Source organism: Telmatherina bonti (genome assembly GCF_933228915.1).
Source record: "Telmatherina bonti genome assembly, chromosome: 9".
Lineage (NCBI taxonomy): Eukaryota > Metazoa > Chordata > Actinopteri > Atheriniformes > Telmatherinidae > Telmatherina > Telmatherina bonti.
The window spans coordinates 12,299,686-12,320,238 of NC_136627.1; the positions used below are offsets into that span (position 1 = coordinate 12,299,686).

General features: G+C 40.4%; 1 protein-coding gene across 1 annotated transcript in view; it reads right to left on the bottom strand.

The window, feature by feature from the left end:
• Positions 1–20,553, bottom strand: part of lsamp (limbic system associated membrane protein) — a 294,761-nt gene that overhangs the window by 8,260 nt on the left and 265,948 nt on the right. Inside the window, exons 5-7 of the mRNA XM_079246194.1 lie at positions 11,653–11,784; positions 10,578–10,698; positions 616–764 (exon numbers count right to left, since the gene is read on the bottom strand). Coding sequence (XP_079102320.1) covers positions 616–764; positions 10,578–10,698; positions 11,653–11,784 — 402 coding nt within the window. The remainder of the gene's footprint in view (positions 1–615; positions 765–10,577; positions 10,699–11,652; positions 11,785–20,553) is intronic.

The following is a 20,553-nucleotide window of genomic DNA, read 5'->3' on the forward strand; positions in this document are numbered from 1 at the left end:
AAGTTAATAAACTCAAGCCCATATGAACAGAGGCTGTCATTTTGCTCAGTGATTAATGAAAAATTCTCTGACAAGAACACGTGATCTGTGACTTTGTGGGTGGTATATATAAAAAAAGACTTGACAAGACTTTGAGCTGACTTTGACTTTAGTTAAAAACCTTTAAATATGTCTGTACTTTTTTTTTTTTTTTTTTAGGTGTCACCTTGTCTCTTGTGCCAGATTTCCCATTTCCCCCAGAGTTGTGTAAACTGACTCTCATGCAGGGAAAAGAAACGTCCCAGTTGCCAATTGACTAACATTAATACACAGGAAGGCTTTACTTCTTATCCTGGCTTTCAGATGTTCAGCACAGCATAAAGCAAGGAGGAATAAAAAGCTGCAGTGAATTTCCTCCCCGTTGAGTTTTGATGATTCAACCGGAAATTAGGTTAATGGAATTAAGTCCTTCTGCTTCACATCATAACTCACAAACCTTAAATTGTAGCTTTCCAACAAGATGATATAAGATTTATATATTTTCCCACATCATAAAATATATATATATATATTTCTCTGTTTCTATAAAAACCTACTCCCAATGTCTGAGCGCAAATGGCATCAATAAATACTCACTAAATAGGAAAAGGCTGGCGCTTTGGACACCCAGACGGTTTGAGGCCACACAGGTGTAGTTCCCATAATCCTCTTCAGTGACATTGGTAATCATGAGAACAGTAGTAGTGCCAAGAATCTGGATATTAATACCCTGGGTATTGGACAGCCTGGAGAGGAAAGACAGACAGAAGTGAGATTATTTTACTGAAAGTATTGGAGGCCTTGAAGAGACGTTTCTCACATTCTAGGTAAATCAATGAAAAAGCAGAAAAGAAGTTTGTTGTGTCTGAGGAGAAGAGTGTGAAAGAAAATCTAAATGTGCATGGTTTTATGGCAGCTGAGAGCAGCCATTATTACAATTTATTTATTTATTAGTATAGTGGGGGAAGTGGTGCTTGATGCCTGATTTGGAATGAGTCCTGCGTTTTTGTATATTAAAGCTTGTTCACCCTGTTGAAGATGTTTATTTTCACTTTCTATTTAAAAACATATTGGTTATGGCTTTCTTTTGTGTCCTATTTAAGAAAAAACTGAGGTGAAATACTAATTTTTGAGTGGGAAAAAAATGAAGAAATCACTTATTTTTGAAAGTTTTATTTTTCCTATATCCTTTTAATATATCACAAACTTGCGCAATTACGATGTCTGTATTTATGTTCAGTTATATCATATATTTATTTGTTTTTCAGTGAGTGGTAATGTACTGGATGACTCACTAAGGTTCATTTACAAAAATGACAGTCTCATTATAAACATGCAAGTAAAAAGCTTGTAAATGGGTGTCCACCATAGTGACCACTATGCATGAAAGGGTTGAGCAGGTGAATGTCACACACGTTCAGAGTATATAATATTGAGTTAAGGCATGGAAATGTTACTCAGTTTACTTCCTGGCAATGTCTTGAATCCATTGTTGGATTCGAGTTGGATACAAAACAAAGACCAAGCAAAGTTAATCAACAGAATTGACCAAAATGTATTTTCTTTTGATAAACAAAACAGTTATATTGGTTATACTGAGATAATGAGATAGTTAACTCTTTTCTCAAATCCCACCTCAGGATTCCATACAATTTGTCACAACCTCTCTAAAACACCCCAAATACACTCTAGCATCATTAAAACGTGATTTCCTGAGAAGCCTTGACTGGTGACATAGTATGAGGAGGTTTTCACCACCTGTAACAGTTTTCAGATATGTTTTTCTCCAGGTAATTATTTGTAACAGCAGAGGTCAATGTCATGCCGCTGAGCCTGGTCAATGCCATGACAGAGAAGATGTGGGACGAACCTTTTCCATTAACAGTTTGACACAATGCTGCATTAGGCAGGAACTCATTCTTGACCTTTGAATCATGTGGCGAGCAGTTTCATCACACCTCTGCCCCTTCGCATTTCACATATAACAACTTGTCGGCATGTAAAAAATAAACTGAGGCAAAATATGACAAATATATATAAAGTAAAAGGTATGCATCTTTTTGCTCAAGTTAAACAGCTAAAATGTAATTTATTACCTTTTATCATTCTGGCTGTTCTTAGTTTGTGTTTGTGCCTGTTTTGTTTTACATGATGAAAGCGATGAATTAAAAGCATTTGTACAGAAAGCCACAAGTCAGAAACACACAGAATACAGCATACTTACAAGCCATCTCACTTTATGTTTTCTAAATGACGGTGACCGTGTCATTATTTTGTGTTTTAGCTTTGTTTTGTGTTCACTCACCATCATATTTTTTTTGTGTTCTAGTTTTATTTATCTGTGCAGCGTGGTGGTCTCACTATACTCAAGACAATTCAAGACAATACCCAATTCTTTTTAGGGATTTTTTATTTTTTAAAAACTGCTTTTATAATTTTTATTGTATTGTTTTTACTTGAAATAATTCTTGTTTTATTATTACTACTATTTTATTTTATTTTTCTTTTAATGTATTTGATCATTTTTAGGATATTTTCCAGTGTTTCCTCAGAGGGAGCCCTCTGCACCGGGTGTCATAATGGCCATGGCTGCAGGGGCGCCTTTCACGGCTTTGGTCTGTAATGGTGCCCCTGGTACTGTGGTCTTGTAGACTCCTGGTGCAGATGGCTCCTGCGATTTTGTGCTCAGCTATAAATAACTAGGTAGTTGTATGCGTAATGCTAAAGAGTAGTGTTGGAAATTGATGTTTTTTCGGCAGTGTAGATGAGTGTGTATGCGTTTGAATGTGAGAAGGGAGGGGCTGATGAATTTTCTTGTGTTTTTATATAATGTGAAGCACTTTGTGTTGCATTTTATTGTAGAAAAAGTGCTTTATAAATAAAGTTTGATTTGATTTGACAAGAAGGGCCCATAAAGTAAAAGTCCTGTCCGGCAGCTGTTCCAACCAGTCACTAAACCAGCCGAATTGAATGAGCTCAGCTCCACAGCGAGTTTACATGAGCCTGTCAGTGAAAACAGCTGTTCTAAATGCACAGGTAGATCCAACAACATGGCAGGACTTCTACTTTATGGTACCTGGATTATAAACCTCTGCCTAAATGTCTACATCTAATGAGGTGCGCTCCTATAGGTGACTACACTGCAAAAACTCAGCCTTAAAAAACAAGAAAAAAAATACAAAAATTAGGTAAATGTTGCTTAAAATTAGATAAATTATCTGCCAACAGAACAAGAAAATTTGGCTTGTCAAGACTTCCCAAAACAAGAAAAAACAAGAGGAATTCTCTGGCATAAAAACTAAAAATGATCTTACCTTTAAAAAAAAATAAGCATGTGTACTCAATTAAAGATTTTTAATCTTACTTAGATTTCAGTTTTTGCAGTGTAAACCTCACAAATAGCAAATGAGTTTAAAGCCAAAACCACCTTCAAAACTTAAAATTGGATGTTTTATTTTGGATATTCAAACTTGCTAACACTCCTCTCTTGACGTACTGCTCTGAATCTCACCCCAACCAAAAGGAACACGGTCTGTATCCCACTTCTAGATGAAAGATTAGCATGCAGCTGAAGTCCAGCCCATCACTTCTGAGAGCTTTAATGACCATCAGACAATCAATTATGTCAACCTTGAACCCAGTTTACTGCACATTAATCAATACAATTTGCTGACTCAGACTGTGTACCTCGCCGATGAACTCTTCCTTACATCATCATTTGCCAAATAAAACTCTTTTAATAAAGCTGCACGCAGAACGGTTTCCGCTTGTTCTGGGCTGATTGAGCCCTTTCACATCTCGAATAAGGTGAAGTTCATTTGAGGCACCTCAACTTAATCCTGCTTAAGTCTGGATAATTGCTAATCGGAATTTGAGCAAGGGAGCGAGACGTTTGTGCTGACACATGCTTGGCTGATAGAACGTATTAACATAAAAAGGGAAACTCACATCAGAGCACAGCATAATTTGACTCACGGGGGAGTGGAGAACTTAATAAAGTGCTGAGGCCCTTCCCATAGGGACACCTTGAGAACAAACTCAGCGTGTGTTTTGTGTTGGAAAGCCAGAGAGAACGAATAGAGGCCAAGTGCACCGGCAGTGTCCCCACTCTATCTAAAAGCAAACCCCTCCTGGCTGATAAGTCCAGCGGCAGATATATCCCCCGGTGTGTCTTCATGAGAAGTGACTGCACCATTAAAAAGGCCTTTATGTCCACGCAGCACACTGAAAAACCCAGATAATACACAGCACTGCATGGAGCTGAACACAAACAACTTCCTGCACAGCAGATTACGGCGCATGATTGTACCGCAGCAGCAGCGAGCTAAACCGACCTAAAACGGGTCAAAAAGAGACAGGACGCTCCTTTGCTTCCTGAGTAAAAGTTAGTAAAGGAAACTGAATCCGTGGCCCCAAAGTTCTCCTTCTTCGTGTTCGCTTTAACTGAGCTCAAAGTTTCTGGAGCCCATTTTAACTTTTAATGCGCTGGCAGTGGCAGGTCTGCAGCCTCCAAACGTCTGATTTCAAGTGTATCCTCGAATATCCCCGCGTGCCAGATTCCTCATCTGGCATAATAGGCTGGAACACATCATCAGAGAAGTTGGCAGAAATCGTGCCCTTCTAACTTTTCCTGTATCTCCTTCTTTTGGAAGGGATGTTTTTAAGCGCTCTCATCATAACTCGGTGGCTTTCCCCACAGGAAGAGGGCAGCAGAGCTCTATACTGGAAAGCTCCCAGCATCTGTGTTGTGACGCTCACAGTGACTCCGCTACATTAAACCCTAGATTGAAATGATTTGACCCTCAATTTAGGGGAGGGCAAGCAGCACGAGCGCAGGACTGCAGTCTCAGGCCGACACAGACAAAAGACTGGAGCAAATCATCAGATGGACAGATTTGATTCTGTAGCGTGCGCGAGCATTGAAAGTAGGTTATCACTGCCAGGGAAAGCGACAGGCCTGTTATGATTCAAGGCTGACGATAAATGTAATCAAGTGGAGAGTCCTGCTGAGACTTGTAACCCAGAGATGATTGGAAATGGTCTGCTGGTTGTGACAGCCATGTATCAGCTGACAAAACAACAAACATATCTGTCTGTCACGTTGGTTGACAGCTCTATTTGGACTTTTCCCCGTCGGAAGCATGCATGGAGAGTTTCTTATCTGCAGAGAGCAGGGGAGAAAATCCTACTTGGGAAAACACTTTGCGATTCGAATGAATTCCTCTCTGTAAGGATTAACATTACAGTATCATTTGACAACACATTTTTACATGATGACAGGGAGCAACCGGTGCAGCCTGATTTACTGGGTGATGTAAATGTGCAGCCCATGAAGGAAAGACAAACAGAGCGGCGAGAGTCATGACATCCGAGTTGTCAGACTTATCGCTTATGGCTTGCTGCTCTGAGATCATGCAAAGCTTGCTGAGGTAAATTGCATCTTTATGGGCTGTGAACCCCTCAGATCCCTGCAAAGTCAGGGATGCTGTGAAGTCATGATTCATTTATGTTTCAGAGCGTGAGTAGCTTTTTATTGCCTGAGGAGGTCCGTGACTTCATGCGAGACTGACTGAAGGTGGATGTGCGCAGATATATAGGTAAGTTAAGCCTCTCTGCACAGAGTTTTGCAGCCCAGTGTGCATTCACAAGCTTGTTCCAAGTACTGTATTTGAACTCTGGAGTGTTTACTTCTTCAGACGGTTTGTTCGAGCAGGTGAGAGCAAAGCTTTCAGAACCTCAAAGCATATTGTGGAACTGAAAAGGAGTCTTTCAATCATGCTCCAAAAATAAAACGTAATTGGTGACAATTGTCACAGTGACAGTAAAACATAAAAAACGTCCTGCTGAGAGAGTCGTTTTTACACACCATTTCTCAGGAAGTCACACGCATACGCTTTTAAATCGCTACAGCAATTAAGAAAATGAATAATAGTCAAATAAAATTATCGATATCCTTCAAAGCGAAATAGCAGAAAAAACAGTTATGTGTGCAAAGTTTGGATTAAAGAAGACTAATGATAAGATGTGGGAACATTTCTTTAAAAGAGCCTACCTCTAAAAATACAGTGATTACAAGGATTACAAAGAAGTGATGTAGGTGACAATAAAAGCTCCTGACAGGAACAGCAGCATGGGGAGATGTAAATTCAGTCATAAGTGGAAGCCTGAGGCATATAGATGCAATCACATTATCAAGTTGTTTTTCTTTTCTTATTCCTTGACTGCCAACATGAAAACTATGTGAGAATAGTTTGTTCTGATTCAGAAACGCTGCTTCATGCTATTTCATGAACTTGTAAATTGAGAGAAAGAAAATAATCATGTCACCTCTTTCAGGATCAACTGTTTCCAAATAGCCAAAGTTGAATAAATGGATTTTAAAATGAGCTCTTTGTTTGAACCTCGGAGCAGAAGAAACCATTCGGAGAAGAAACTTTCTTCCTTCTTCATTTAATCTATACATGATGAATTCTGCTAAAAGCAAACTGGGTTGTTTTTTATGTTTCTACACAATGAAAAACATCTGTGCAGTGTAGGCAGTGTTAGTTCATCAAAACTAAATGGACAGAAAACATGTTATAATGGATCATGGTGTAATTATACGCCTCCTTTGTGCTGTAATATGAACCTTTGTTTTTCAGGAGATTCATGCCTGATGGTAAACCACTAATTGCACAATGAAAGTCATCCTAAGTGGGAACTATTCTCATCAGCAGTGGCGATTATTCTGTAGACATTAGAAAGCACAATTCACTTTGTCAGTAAGGTAGAGTACAAAAAATTGCAATTTATTGCAATCTAGATTAATGCATTACATTTGTTCGTCCTGTAAATTTTATGTAAAATGTCAATCCTGACTACCTGCTTGATTAGACTTCAGAACTAATCTAGAAGTAACATGAGGAACAACAAAACTAGCTTAGTGGTGAAGTTAATTGGTATGTTTTACTCTTTTGAAGATAGTGCTCGACATGTTGCTTTTAAGCTGTGACAGCATGAAATAAGATTCTGTTAGACTTCGTGTCTCAGCAAAGGAGGCTAGACTACAACAAAACTGGATTCAGTGATTTGGACACGCTGTTGCGTGCCAAAAAAAAACACCGAGAAGATGAGTGTCCTACATTTTTCAGACAGCTGCTTCACAGCTGGCTTTTTACCATCAAGCTAATCTTAAATCTGGATGGCACTCCAGCTATTTACCTGGAAAACAACTCAAGTACGAGGGAGTCAGCCTGTAATCGGAAAAAGCTGCAGGCAGGGAATAGGGAGCTGCTAGGTTGCAGCTAGCATTAGCATCAGATAATGACCTGATACTTATAATCTGTTACTGTTATGTTTCTAATATTGATGAACACAATAGAAAGTGACATGAGGAAAGTACATTGACATCATGACACTTCCACTTGGATGTGACCTTGTATAATTTGTCTGATACATGCATATATGATGAAATTACCCTAGCATAGAATTAGCCATTGCATGGAAGAGATAGGGCAGGCATCCTCATCGGGTGGGTGAAGATGTAGGTGGTATCAGGTTACATTCAATTAATAAAGAAAAAAAATGTAATAATGTAATAACAATGATTATTGGAGTCTTATCATCAGACTTTTGTAAAATTAAATGTGATTATATGAAACACAAACCTCTGAAAATATTAACAAAAAACTAAATGATGCAAAAAAAGAAGCAATCATGCAGAATAAGTTTAGAGTTGATATATGTGTTCAGGGTTTCATGGTTTTATCAATTAACCAAAATGGGGTCTGGTTCACTACTCCTTTTGCTGAGAAAGGTTCTGGACTGAGTGAAATGACCAGGAAGTAAATGGCAGCCATGATAAGAGCAGGCTGAATGTCATTATGGAGCAGAAAGGAACTTTTGTGCTTCCTTAACCATCCCTTTAAGCACAAAAAACATTGGACGGAATTAAGTAAAATTCTTACTGAATTAGTCTTTCCTTCTTCCTGCTTATTAACAGCGTTGACTTTTGGTCTGCTACATGTAGCGTTAGCATCTGTCTTTAAGTAAACAATGACAGACCAATTTGTGCACATTTCAAAATGCTTTTAGAAAAAGGTTTTCATTTTGAAACTTGTCATTTTAAAAAAATTTAACATAAATTCAGATCAAGATTTTGTTTTCAAATTCCACAACATGGTACATATTAGCTGGGTTATTCAGCTAGCTAGAAAATCATATTTCCCAGTAATGATGCCTCTTCCTGTCTGACACAAAGAACATTTCCAACATTTGTAAGTGGTAAATCTGGTGCATTTCAACTTTGTAGACCAGAATGAAAAGGTTGATGAGACATGTGACTTTGTTTTCAGTGATAACCTCCTTGCCAGCGAGGTTAAACTAATTAACCTCATTTGCAAAGGAGCAGGACTTCACCTCACGAATAAAGAAGACACAATACGCTACAGTGCATTAGGTCTGCTTCTTGGAGAAGGGGGTATAAAATTAACAACCCGACCATGAACAAATGATATTTTCATGGTGCATTAAGATCATCATTCTAGGAGTAAGAACAATAACACTTTCCACTGACACCAAAGAAGTTGGGAGGCGCCATGAGGAGGCACAAAGCCAGAATCCTCCTGGGGGACAAAACAACTGAGATAAATTGAAGTTGGAAAACAACAGATAATACAAAAATATTTCAGCAACCATAAATCTTTCTTTCCAAGCTCTGGCGTGATAGGCCTATTACTTTACAGACCAAATCTCTGATAACACTGGTGTCACTGCTCCAATATTTCCTCACAATCTTCAGTAAACTTTTCTGCTGTAGTCTGAAATTTCACATCATAGCTCTTTTTTCCTTTTCTTTATTATCAGCTTTTCCCATTGTTGCTCCCGCATTCCCAGCACACCAACAAGGCTGGTGAATTTGCTGCAGATAAGGAAATCTCCGGAGTTATTAAGTTACAAGTGTTGAAATGGAGAGACTGGCTTGTCGTTGCCTTTGAACTCCATTACATTTCAATCCTCTTTGAGTGTTTTTCAGATACATCCATGACACTTAAATTGATAGCTTTCCAATGAACATCTGTGTCTGGTCACACAATTTGCAGTTTCACAGCAGACAGTGTGTGCGGGAGGCTTGATTTCCATTTCAGTGGAATTACTTGTAGAAGAAAAGGCTTTTTTGGAGATTTTCTGTGACTGCAGTTTATAAAATAATTGCACACTGGAGGATGGCTGATTTGTTCTCCTTTTTATCTTCTTAAAGAATGTCAAAGAACCTGCTGCTGCCTTCCACAGTAGCATTCGATTAACAATAGAATGACATCCTAGCGAGCGATTAAGTGGGTGATTAGTCATTATCAAACTACAATGATGATGTCATCTGATGTGACAATGAGAGCACTGTAAGGGTAGCTCTATGACAAAGGGAATCAAAGACATCTATTATAATCAGGGGGGTAAAGTGATATGAAGGATGCCTGGCACAGAGGATAAAGTGATGAAGCTTCTGCCACATTGTGGGGCACTAAGGAGAAATCAGCCCAGGACAAAAGGCATGGCAAGCTGAGAATCATTTAATGTAATCATTTTTCTTATATTAACAACTTCAGTGTCAATTCACCATATTCACCAAACAGACCGTCATGCTGTCTAATAAATGTGCTGTAAAGGTCTTTATACCTCCCCATGCCTCAGTACAGTGTAACTGTAAATCTCATTATTTTGCCTAATTATTTTCCTGTTAATGGCAACAACATAAATCAAGTTTGTTCGTTGCCTCAAGGCATGTTAGTTGAAGTCAGTTCACAGTTATTTCTGCAAGAGTTCACTGCATGCCTGCCACCCACAGCACTTTGTAGCTGTAGCTAAATATTAACACAAATCCCAATGTTTTCAGACAGAATTGTTGTGAGGCAATGAGAATGCAATGAAGATTTTGTTTCCTGTAAATGAGCAGTAAAGCGGGAGCTGGTCCACCGTACTGGAAGAATTTACAAGCGATCATTAATCATTAGACTCACTGTTGATAATGTTGTTTGTTATAAGTGGGGGTCTAATGGCTTGTGCTCTATATAATCAGTTGTTTACTGCTCACACTTAGTTTTTGTTACTAGTTTATCTCTATAACTATCTTAGCTCACATTTAAGCTCTTAAAAACAAACATATTGCACAAAATAAGTTTGCGTTGGGATTCTGCATCAGTAGGAGCTCAATTGGCAGGATTATCAAATATTTAACAGGTTTCCTTCCTGTTAAAAGGGAGTTTTTTCCTTCCCACTGTCGCCAGTGTGTTTGCTCAGGATGCGAGATTGAGTGGCCCCAACTCAATCTGTTGGTTTCCTTATATAGGCTATTATGAATTGGCTTTCATTATGTTTTCTTCTCTGTTTGTAAAGCGTCTTGAGATGGCATTGCCGTGATTTGACGCCATATAAATAAAGTTGAATTGAATTGAATTGAATATTAAATTAAAAGTTTTGTACAAATTAATCATTTCATTTGGTCAAAAATAGGGTAAATGAATGTGCTTAGTTAGAATCGGCTGTGTACGTGTGTATGTTGAAAAATGTGGGGTGAGCTTTACCTTTTTTCATCTCTGTACCATTCAAACTCTGGTGTAGGTACAGCAACTGCCTCACACTGCAGCATCCCCATGCGGCCAACAGCAGTCTCAGAGCTCAGGGTTTTCTTTATTGTCGGGGGGTCTGTGGAGTCAGAATATTGATGTGAATGAAGTCCTAAAATCTATAACTGATGCAACTGTTAAAACGCTAAATGGTACTGTTGCACTTCTTAAAAAACAAGGAATAGAGGACTTTCTGGACTGGTTTTTTCATACAGTAAGGCCAAATGGCCTTCACTGAAACTTTATAATAAAAAATTAAAACATAAAGTACTCTTGGTAAGCGAAAAGACTAAGCTTTTTCTACAGAGCAGGTCTTAAAGTGTACAGCTCTTCCAGCCTCAAACAGTCAACCAGTGGAAAATGGATTGTTTGGGTCAAAAAATGAATCAGCACCAATTAATCAAATTTGTCAGTTCATTTGGATTAAACACACACACACACACACACACACACACACATACACACATCCCAGCAAGACAGATATAGCGCACATGGATTTATGCTCATCTCCCATTTAAGATAAAACGCAAAGAAGTGCTTTAATACACATTAAAATCTTCTTTCTGGCACTCCGACCTGGCTTGAGTGCAATTTGGGCTAAGAGCCATAAATGATTAGTCCAGATCACATCAAGTTTTATAATTCCCTCAGAAGGATTTGGTTTGTGGAGTCACATGAGCTTTCCATCAAGCAATCAGTGTCTGCATAATGTGAAACCCTGAAAAAAACCCCCAATATTATCCTGCTATGAAATTCCAGATGTCATGTTAAATGATGATGTGGTGAGAATTAACATAAAAAGTGCTTGTTGTAATCAGTGTCAGAGCTATTTCTTTTTCTGCCTGATTTCTTTTGAGAAGATTGAAGGGAGCAACTAAAGATACCTTCACTAACTTGTCTGGCTGCACTGGTTGTGCACCAAATTTGACCTTATGGGGTTTCTGTGGCTTAAGTGGAAAAAAAAAAAAACCTGGCACAACCTGTGATTTATGTCCTGCAGGTCATGCATGCAGTGCATTCTGTTGCTACTTACAGTTGACAATCACATTGACATATTTGACATCCGGCGTGGCGACATCGTTGCTGGCCTTGCATTCATAACGACCCGCTTGGTTTCGCATGATGCCTGTGATGTCCAGATATTCTTCTCCGTCTAATGGTTCTGCTGCAGAGACACAAGAAGACAGAATGCTAAAGGATAACTGAAAAGCAAAGGGGGGAAGAGCAGAGAGACTGGTAGAAGAAGATTACAGAGAATGCACACTGACGTCACCTAACTGTGGGATTGAGTCGCCATATTAGTAGAACCTGCGTTCTGTTTCTGTCAATTCAGAGGTGACTGTTTTCTTTCTCTCCATGTTATTCACAAGTTCTGATGAGTATTTAATCTAATCTTTTTTTTACTCTGAGGTTGTGTCCTCGGTTGCAGCCGCAGCTTCGTGATCAGCATCCAAAAAGGACATTAACCTCCATTTCCGTCTTGGTGTTGTGTAGTGAATACGTAGGCAGAACACATCCCAGAGAGAAGAGGACTTTTACATGTTCAGAAACTTCCAGAAGTTGTGCTTCTGGCTTACCATGGGATGGATACAAAAGGCAGTTTGGACTTTATATGCACAGTAAAGATCGTTGCGTTAACATTGTGTCAGTTGAGTGAACAGCATGAAAAGAGAGCAAAGGAGGTTGTACACCTGATGACTCATGTAGAAAGGGTTACGGACTGCAGATGCAATAAATATGTCATTTTAAAGGAAAATTTACCAATCTGAATGACAATATGCGCATGAGAACATCGCTTTCCTTGACCAGATTGTGATTGGTTGTTGTTCTGATTAATATAAGTTCCAGTGATGTTCTGATGGACATTCAGATCTACGTTTCAAAGTAGATTTGCCATCAGATCAATGTATGTGCCTATATTTTAATGTTCTTGTAGTAAATATACTTTCTTAAATTTTTACCTCCTTTAGTATTTTTTACTGCTCCTTTTGTTTAAGGATATATAAAATTAATTAATAATGTACATTTAGAAGTCTGTCTCTTCTTTTTAAATTATCTTGAATATATTAACTGATCAGACATAAATCTACACATATGAAAAAATAACATACTTGATTTCAAATCAAACTATTGAAACGATAAATATTTAACTAACATGAATGATCAATATGATGGTGCATTTGCAGCCAACAGGTTACAGACATTTAATGATCAGTATTTTCTTAGATTCATGATGGGTGTAGTAACTTCTACCAAACACCATGTAAACATGATGTCTGAGACTGAAACAGGTGTCAACACTTCCAAAGCTGAACTTCATTGTGCAGCAAAGATCTAACTCATTAATAATGAGTGTTTCCGCATCGTAATGAAAATTCACTTTCTTTTGTGAGCCAATCATGATGTTTCTTTGCATCATGTTTGAAATGCTGAGTTAAATGGACAAAAATACATTTATTCCATCCATCCATCCATCCATCTTCTGCCGCTTATCCGGGGTCGGGTCGCGGGGGCAGCAGCCTAAGCAGGGAAGCCCAGACTTCCCTCTCCCCAGCCACATTTGCCAACTCTGCGGGGGGGATCCCGAGGCGTTCCCAGGCCAGCCGAGAGATATAATCCCTCCAGCGTGTCCTGGGTCTTCCCCGGGGTCTCCTCCCAGAGGGACGTGCCTGGAACACCTCACCAGGGAGGCGTCCAGGAGGCATCCTGACCAGATGCCCGAGCCACCTCAACTGGTTCCTCTCGATGCGGAGGAGCAGCGGTTCTACTCTGAGCCCCTCCCAGATGACCGAGCTCCTCACCCTATCTCTAAGGGTGAGCCCGGCCACCCTGCGGAGGAAACCCATTTCAGCCGCCTGTATACGAGATCTCGTTCTTTCGGTCACGACCCACAGCTCATGACCATAGGTGAGGGTAGGAACGTAGATCGACTGGTAAATCGAGAGCTTTGCCTTCTGGCTCAGCTCCTTCTTCACCACGACAGACCAGCGCAATCCACCCTATTCCGGCTGAGGACCATGGTCTCAGATTTAGAGGTGCTTATTCTCATCCCAGCCGCTTCACACTCGGCTGCGAATCGCTCAAGCGAGAGCTGGAGATCACGACCAGATGAAGCCAACAGGACCACGTCATCCGCAAAAAGCAGGGACCCAATCCTGAGGCCACCAAGTCGGATCCCCTCGACACCTCGGCTGTGCCTAGAAATTCTGTCCATATAAGTTATGAACAGAATCGGTAATAAAGGGCAGCCTTGGCGGAGTCCAACCCTCACCGGAAACGAATCCGACTTACTACCGGCAATGCGGACCAAGCTCTGACACCTGTCGTACAGGGACCGGACAGCCCGTACAAGGGGGTCCGGTACCCCATACTCCCGGAGTACCCCCCACAGGAGCCCCCGGGGGACACGGTCGAATGCCTTCTCCAGGTCCACAAAACACATGTAGACTGGTTGGGCAAACTCCCATGCCCCCTCCAGGACCCCAAAGAGGGTATAGAGCTGGTCCACTGTTCCGCGACCAGGACGAAAACCACACTGCTCCCCCTCAATCCGGGATTCGACTATCCGGCGGACCCTCCTCTCCAGGACCCTTGAATAGACCTTACCAGGGAGGCTGAGGAGTGTGATTCCCCTGTAATTGGAACACACCCTCCGGTCCCCCTTCTTAAAAAGGGGGACCACCACCCCAGTCTGCCAATCCAGCGGTACTGCCCCTGATGTCCACGCAATGCTGCAGAGGCGTGTCAGCCAGGACAGCCCCACAGCATCCAGAGCCTTAAGGAACTCCGGGCGGATCTCATCCACCCCCGGGGCCTTGTCGCCAAGGAGCTTTTTGACCACCTCAGCGACTTCAGCCCCAGAGATAGGAGAGTCCACCCCTGAGTCCGCCAGCTCTGCTTCCTCATCGGAAGACGTGTTGGTAGGATTGAGGAGGTCTTCGAAGTATTCCTTCCACCGACCCACTACGTCCCGAGTTGAGGTCAGCAGCTCCCCACCTCCACTGTACACAGTATTGATGGAGCACTGCTTCCCCCTCCTGAGCCGCCGGATGGTGGACCAGAATCTCCTCGAAGCCGTCCGGAAGTCTTTCTCCATGGCCTCGCCGAACTCCTCCCATGCCCGAGTTTTTGCCTCGGCAACAGCCGAAGCCGCATGCCGCTTAGCCCGCCGGTACCCATCAGCTGCCTCCAGAGTCCCACAGGCCAAGAAGGCCCAATAGGACTCCTTCTTCAGCTTGACGGCATCCCTCACTGTTGGTGTCCACCAACGAGTCCTGGGATTACTGCCACGACAGGCACCAACGACCTTACAGCCACTGCTCCGGCCGGCCGCCTCAGCAATAGAGGCACGGAACACAGCCCATTCGGACTCAATGTCCCCCGCCTCACTCGGGACATGTTCGAAGCTCTGCTGAAAGTGGGAGTTGAAGCTCGCTCTGACAGGGGACTCAGTCAGATGTTCCCAGCAGACCCTCACAACACGTTTGGGCCTGCCAGATCTGACCGGCTTCCTCCCCCACCATCTGAGCCAACTCACCACCAGGTGGTGATCAGTTGACAGCTCTGCCCCCCTCTTCACCCGAGTGTCCAAGGCATGTGGCCGCAGGTCCGACGATACGGCTACAAAATCGATCATCGAACTGCGGCCCAGGGAATCCTGATGCCAGGTGTACATATGGACACTTATGTTGGAACATGGTGTTTGTTATGGACAATCCATGACGAGCACAGAAGTCCAATAACAAAACGCCATTTGGGTTCAGAGGGGGGGGGGGACCATGCCTCCCAATCACTCCCCTCCAGGTCTCACTGTCATTGCCCATGTGAGCATTGAAGTCCCCCAGCAGAACAACGGAGTCCCCAGAAGGAGCACCCTCCAGCACTCCCTCCAAGGACTCCAGAAAGGGTGGGTAATCTGAACTGCTGTTCGGCGCATAAGCACAGACAACAGTCAGGACCCATCCCCCAACCCGGAGGCGGAGGGAAACTACCCTTTCATCCACCGGGGTAAACCTCAACGTGCAGGCACCAAGCTGGGGGCTGATGAGAATGCCCACACCTGCTCGGCGCCTCCCACCATGAGCAACTCCAGAGTGGAAGAAAGTCCAGCCCCTTTCGAGGGTACTGGTTCCAGAGCCCAAGCCATCATCGAGGTGAGTCCAACTATATCTAGCCGGAACCGCTCAACCTCGCGCACAAGCTCAGGCTCCTTCCCCACCAGATAAGTGACGTTCCACGTCCCTAGAGCCAGCTTCTGCCGCCGGGGATCGGACCGCCAGGGTCCCCGCCCCTTGCTGCCGCCCAGCTCACATTGCACCTGACCCCTACGGCTCCTCCCGCAGATGGTGAGCCCACGGGAGAATAATACATTTATTCATGAAATAAATTTAAGGGATTCTAGAATTATTTTGAGAAAAAAATACTATCACACTGATCAGATCAATTTAATGATAATGATACTTTAACATCTGATGGAGAAAATGGGATTAACTTTTCATGAGTACATGACATTTCTTTAATTAGTCTAATAAAGTTCAAAATATTATGGATCCAGCATACACAGGCTGCCTCTGTCATTGGACTGTAAGACACTTCTTCACAGGCTCACACCCAACAACTGTTGCCACTTTTATGGTTTATTCATCTAATCTGGAGTGTACAAAACATGCGGTAGCAAGCAGCAAGTTAGCTTAGCCTAGCATGCATAAGCTAGCAAACAAAAACAACACAAGAAAAGATACCTGACTTTTAAAATAAAAAAGTAAATTTCTCTTTAATGTCCCTAAACTTTTTCACATTTAATTCTATAATAATATCATTATCTGATACTAGCACCAGATAATGAATACAATAGAGCGTCCAACTGTAGCTACTGGTAACAGCCACGTGTAGAAAATGATGCAAACACTCTTTATGTCTCTCTTTTAAGACGTTTGTGGTATAAAGTTACTTGTTAACACCGAAAGCCACAAAAGAGCTGGGGTGAAAAATAAAAGGAGAGATTCAGACAAGTGTTTAAACACTGCTTCTTGCTTCCACACACACCAGCAGCTGGGAATGCATGATGGATATTTGATTTCTAATGATTTGAATCTTTTTCAACTATAAACCCAATAACTTGATATACCAACATCGCACAACATTAGTGGATCAAATTCAGTCAGGTCATGGCAACTAACCCCAACAGAACAACTGTTAGCTGAAGACCTGAATTATTTACTTTGTTTTAAAGCTTACAATTGTAAGAGGTTTGATTTCTTCAAAAGTAAGACGCAAGTAAGCAGAGTGCAAGAAAACCACAAATCTTGTAGGACAGATATTTGTTTTACAGAAATATCCCCTTTTTGTTTAATGAACAACCCAGCTAATTGCCTATGCAAAGAACACACTGGTTAGGTATCTAATCAAGCATGATCTGTTATATCTGTGGGTCTGGAGGACAAACCATGATTATTGTGCTCTGTGATGAAAATGTAAAAGAATGTTTCTATCTGTGCTTTCATTTCCTTGAAGCAAATCTAATTAGATTCATTGGTTTCTTTTGTCCCTCACACATGTTTGAAGTGATGTTTTTTGGAAAAGCAGTTGAGTTAGACAGACACATACCTTAATCTAGTGGTAGAGATGCCACAAGCAGGTTTATTTCCTCAAATCTTGAACAAGATATAATAGTGTGACTGAAAATGTGTTCAGCAGGTACCAAACCAGAAAAAAAATTATTTAGCAAATTTATCTGACTTGAATATTCATCTACATTAATTTTCACCTGGCAGAAAATAAAACTTTAGAGAATTGCAGTAACTTAATAAGAAATTATCTCTTCATAACCAGCCTACCAGCAGTGCAGATCTCAGGGTATTTCTCAAAAAGACACAATTATCCACATTGAATGAGGGAGTGTGTCTCAGTGGAGCCAGCAAATGTAATAACTGCGACAACATCAACTAATACTTCCCTTAATCTAAGAATATAAGGGATGATAGGAACTCAGTGATAAAAATAAATTGCACAGGGATGAGGGAGACAACTTAACAACAATGGATGTCAGTAGAATCAGGTGTGGGCAAATTCATGTTTTGAATATGGGGCTACAGGCTTGCAACTGCACGACAGTGCTCTGATAAAAACCTGGTAGCCTTGGAAACTCATATAAAAGAAGTGAGGATACTTTTACCAGCTTTAATTCACAAAAGCTGCTAACAATCCCCCCACCCCCCCACCCCTTTCAGAAACTCCAAAATGCAGGTATAGTCTCACCCTTTGACATAGAAGAAAAAAATCCAAGTTTATCAAATGAGCAAACCAGTTTCATGAAAGAGATGGAGGCCAACTGATACAATATCATTTTATGTTGATTGAAAGATCAGCGGGATCATAGTCAGAGTCTGCACCACATCATATTCATCTCCCCCCTGAGCAAACCGCCAGAGTGACTTATGTGATGGAGGGGGTATGATTGAAAATCTGTTGCCATGGAAATTCTATTGAAGTTCAATCTCTTCTTCAGCACTTTGGTTTGGCGCTGGATAAAGAGACAGAGAGGACCAGGTGACTGTAAAGATCAAAGAATAGAAATAGAGACGAGAAGATGGGAAGTGAATTTAAATGAGGGATGAGAAAAAGTGGCTCGATTGCTTGTAAAAGCACAATTAACTCTCAGCCATCTAACCTGGCGTGTACAAAGAGTAACTCATAAATCATGAAGGTGAAAAGAAATGAGATGTATTGTGTAAAGAAACAATCAATTATGTTACGACACTTCATGCATTTTTGTTCGTGCCCACAGGCACATATGCAGCTCTCTGCATATAAAACGCATGCTTCATGTTATCTACTTAATGAAGCATAATGAAGATAGATTGGTTAATCTTATCTAAAAGGGAGCTGATTTGAGTATTAGTGTATGAATCCATGCTGTTAAGGGAGGTGCAATGGCTGTGTGGTGACTATGAACCTAACATGCCTGACTTGGGGTGAAGAGAGATTTCCTTGAAGGTTTATGGGGAATGCTGAGTGCAGTAACTGATTCAAAGTGTGCACATTAAAAAGAAAACCCATGAATCCTGACATTGCATTATGAACTGCATTATATCATCACATTTCTATGCTAATGTGGATAGAGGAAAGTGAGTGGATGTCAAAAATAAAGGGAAAATGAATTACTGTAGTGCTGGGACAGGGAAGAACAATATATGGATATCTTTTTTAAAATGAAACAGGCAAAAAAACAAGATGTCAACATGCTAATGTTTTCCAAGTGCAGTGTCAACTAGCTTACTGGATAGATCCCAATCATGTCGTATCTTCTATAAAATATATCACTCATATATACTTACAGAATTATTAAAATTCAACCACAAAATACTGATTTTAAAGAAACAGAGCAACTGTTTAATATTTTATATCAAGTTAAAAAAAAACACAACATTAGTACGAACGATGACTGTTTCTGTTAAGTTCTAAGGAAAAAGAAAAAAATGAACTAGCAAAATAACTTCAACATGTTTTCACTTAGTGCCAAATGTTCTCATTGTATGTGTATGTAATTTAATACAGGGAAACTGTCTATAAACTAAAATGTTTACAACCCTATAAAAATGATAATCTTTAAGTGAACAAGCCTATTGCTGGCGCTAAAACTAGCCTGAACAAGCTCAGCTAAAGTTGGTTTTGCTAGCTTAGCTTGAAAACTGATGCTAATGTTAGCAGCTGGCTATCTCTGCTAAGTGTTATTATACTGAAAATGAGTACTGTCTGCATTGTTATCACTGACATTCTTACACTCCAAAAAGGCGGTACTTAATTTGTGGTTGACAAGTGATTAAAGTAGGGTCATAAAAATTTGATAAAAAGTTATTTCAATTCAACCGTCAGACTTGCATATTCAGCAGAAGTTTAACTTTTTTTAATACCCTATAAATTTAATTTATGCTCTTACTGGCCGTGTTATGTTTATATTTAGACAATAATGTTGTGTTAGAATATTAAAGTTAGCACCATGAGTGTGAAGGACAGAGCAGAGAAAAATAAATTAAATATCTGATTCTTTGAATGACTTTACTGGAAATTACATCAGATTCATAGTCTTTATATAAAAGAAACTAAATACTGGTAGTTAGTTCATAGATTAAGTAAAAAAAAAAATCAAGTTCAGCTAAATTACTTATTTGAATCTAGTCAACAATAGAATATTAGATGTGACAAAATACTTCAATTTTATTAAATTTACCTGATGCTACATTTTGTTAAGTGTAAGAATTAAAATTTTCAAAGAGAATTTTTCCTTGTCGACATTTCCTGAGCAAAGAGAAGGAGGTAGTATCCATGTGTGGACTGGAATACAGCTACTGTAATTTAGAGTGCTAAATCACATTGCTAAATTATTCATACTCACATATACCAATTAGCAAGTCATAAGTAAAGGCAGCTGATACTAACAGGAACAACGCAAAGTGTTGAATATATTAGATTAAATTTGATCCCATCATGGCTACATGCTAAAAGTCACAAAAATCACTTCAATCTTCAAGATTAATCATTTCAATAGCTTAAATACTCTGTTGCATCTTGGTTTAGTTTCTGAAACGGTTCAGATAAAAAATCTGGTAGCTTGGCTAAAACTGATTAAAATTTACTTACATTGATCATTGTAATATTCTAATTGTTACTTAATGATAGGTACAGTGAAGGCATAGTGTTTAATTCATTATTGAATCATACATCAAATATCATGGAACAGAAAAAACTGACAAGTTTGCACCTAATTTAAAGTGGTTTTTACACATTAGTGTGCCAAATAAAGGACATTCTTGCTAACACATTGTGATTCCTCCTTGGTAATTCACACTTACTAAGAGCTGGCTCATTATCTGTGTTTGCAGGCCAGTGTTGTACATTCAACTGATGGAGATTACTTAAAGTGGTGACTTCCGCC